The sequence below is a fragment of the Pyxicephalus adspersus genome, chromosome 8 (genome assembly GCF_032062135.1).
Source record: "Pyxicephalus adspersus chromosome 8, UCB_Pads_2.0, whole genome shotgun sequence".
Classification (NCBI taxonomy): domain Eukaryota; kingdom Metazoa; phylum Chordata; class Amphibia; order Anura; family Pyxicephalidae; genus Pyxicephalus; species Pyxicephalus adspersus.
The window spans coordinates 61,580,768-61,583,234 of NC_092865.1; the positions used below are offsets into that span (position 1 = coordinate 61,580,768).

The following is a 2,467-nucleotide window of genomic DNA, read 5'->3' on the forward strand; positions in this document are numbered from 1 at the left end:
ATTGTTTCTAGCACATATGTATTCAGCCTTACACCTGTGTGGTCTCCCAGTACCAGCCTTACCCCAATGTATGGCATGACAGTAGCATCCTTAACCCCTTCATGACCCCACCCTCTGGGATTCGTTGTCTCCTGTACCGCCTACCCCCTCTATGGCCAGACAGTACAAACCTTGTCCCCCCCCCAATGACCCCCTGTACCAGCATCACCCACCCTGTGGCCCTGAGTGCTAGTCTTGTGCCCCTCCATTACCCCCTGTACCAGTGTCACCCACCCTACTGCCCTGAGTGCTAGTCTTGTCCCCCCCATGATCCCCTTTATCTGCATTACTCACCCTATGGCCTTGAGAGCTAGTCTTGCCCCCTATTTTATCTCCTGTACCAGCGTTACTCACCCTATGGCCTTGAGTGCTAGTCTTGCCCCTCCATGACCCCCTGTACCAGCGTCACTCACCCTATGGCCCCGAGTGCTAGTCTTGCCCCCTATTTCACCCCCTGTACCAGCATCACCCACCCTTTGGCCCTGAGTGCTAGTCTTGCTCCCTCCATAACCCCCTTTACCAGTCTTCACCCCTCCATGGGCTCTGTTGTGTCTTCTGTACCAGTCCCACCCACTCCATTGCCCTCAGTGCCAGCCTCACCCCACAGTACCTGCCTATCTCACCTGTAGGGCGGAGGACCTCTGCAGCATCTTGTCCTTGGCGGCAGGGTATGGGTCGAGTTGCTCCAGTAGCGCTCTGTGTAGGGGGTCCCCGGTCAGCGCCTCCCCCAGCAGGATGTCATGGCGGCTGCACAGGCGGTAGCGGCTTCGTCGATAGAAGGTGGCCAGGCCTTCATGCTGTTTGTCTTTCAGGCGGAAGAGGCCGTCCAGGCCGAAGGCCTCCATGGCTGGGCACAGCGTGTCAGGGAAGGCGGTTCGGTCCACTTCCTGCAGGCAGAGGAGGTCGGCCCGGTACCCGCTGAGCTCCTTACGGAGGAGGCTGTTCCGGTATTGGTATTCCAGGGCGTACGGGGCGCAGTACGGGAAGAGCACGGTACGGGAGTGCTCGGTCTGGGCGTACACATCGGCCAGCATGTTATATGAGACAACCCGGATCACCGGATCCTCCGTCAGACGCTGGGTGTACAGGTGCCGCTGGTCGAACGTACAGGCCCCGGGCCCAGCCTCCACCGGACCGTCCACCTCCACCTCCCGGCTCTCCCCATACCGCTTCCCGTCACCCGGGGTGCAGCGCAGCTTCAATCTCATCCCGATATCACTGACCTCCGGGAAGAAGAAGCGCTGCTGCCCGGCCTCCTGCCACTCCTGCCCGGACTGACTATCAGGCGAGTCCCCGGCTCGGGCCTGCTTGTACCAGACGAACACAGAATGATCGGGATCAGCGAACTCCATCCGGAACCGGGGGCAGAGGGGGAAGCCGGCCATGACATGCCGCGGCAGCTCCAGCTCGTGGCACATGGGAGGGTTCCGCTCCACTCGGTACATCTTCTGGTCCACCAGCAGCTCGGCGCCATCCTGCCAGGCCTCCACGTTGGGCAGTCCATCGGGCACCGGCTGGCCCCGGTAGAAGAGACGCACGGGAGGCCCCGGGACGAGTTCTTTCCTTTTCTTGCTCTTAGTGGCGCTGGCGGAGATTCGGGCCAAGGCCTTTCCCAGGGGTTCCGTCTGATCGCGCTGCAGCTGCCGGTGACTGCCGAACAGGTTTAGGGAAATGCTCAGTTTGGGCTCGGAGGGCATCACCCGAACCACCGCACGGTCCATAGTACTGGCCCGGCCCAGCAGCCGCAGCACCCAACCAACCAGCCTGGAAGAGCCGAGCATTGCAGCGACCCCTGCTGGAGCACTGCCCTACAACACACCACGTGACCAAAGCCAGGCCAGACCCTGCAACTGATTCTATGGCACAAGTGTAACCTACAGAGTGTCACACCTCCAGGACATTGTTCATGGGGGATATTTCTCTTCATTTCCTGTTCTGAAACAGGAAGTCATATGATATCTCTGCCAATTCACCTCCCAGGCACATATCACCCCACTTTGGGGTGCAAAACTAGAATGAATTATGCAACAATGCAATCCAACGCAAGATCATTGAAGAAACAAATATTCTCAATGTTCACAGATGTAACTGCAGCACATGGTGAGCTAAGGAATTGGTGGGTTCATTTACCTGGCGGCCTCCTATTGTAAATACAAATTATTTAAAATACAATGTAAGAATTAGGCTTCAGGAAATATGGCGAGAAGGTTAGTAGCTGCCAGGTCTGCAGACCAGTAGATAATGGGAATGCATACTGATATTTACCTTAGTAACCTCATCACAGCAATGGCCTTACTCCGCCGGGAGTCTGGGTATTTAAATTTTTTATACTTTTCAGAATAATTACATAGTAGGTCAGGTTGAAAAAAGACATAAGTCCATCAAGTTCAACCACTGGAGAAATAAACATATCCCAGATATAAAACCC

At 56.3% G+C, this 2,467-nt stretch overlaps 1 protein-coding gene across 1 annotated transcript in view; it reads right to left on the bottom strand.

Annotated features, from left to right (window-relative positions):
- The window catches only part of PDE12 (phosphodiesterase 12), a 5,676-nt gene extending 3,832 nt beyond the window's left edge, over nucleotides 1–1,844 (bottom strand). Inside the window, exon 1 of the mRNA XM_072420893.1 lies at nucleotides 663–1,844. Coding sequence (XP_072276994.1) covers nucleotides 663–1,820 — 1,158 coding nt within the window. The 5' untranslated portion in view covers nucleotides 1,821–1,844. The remainder of the gene's footprint in view (nucleotides 1–662) is intronic.
- Nucleotides 1,845–2,467: the final 623 nt, after the last annotated feature.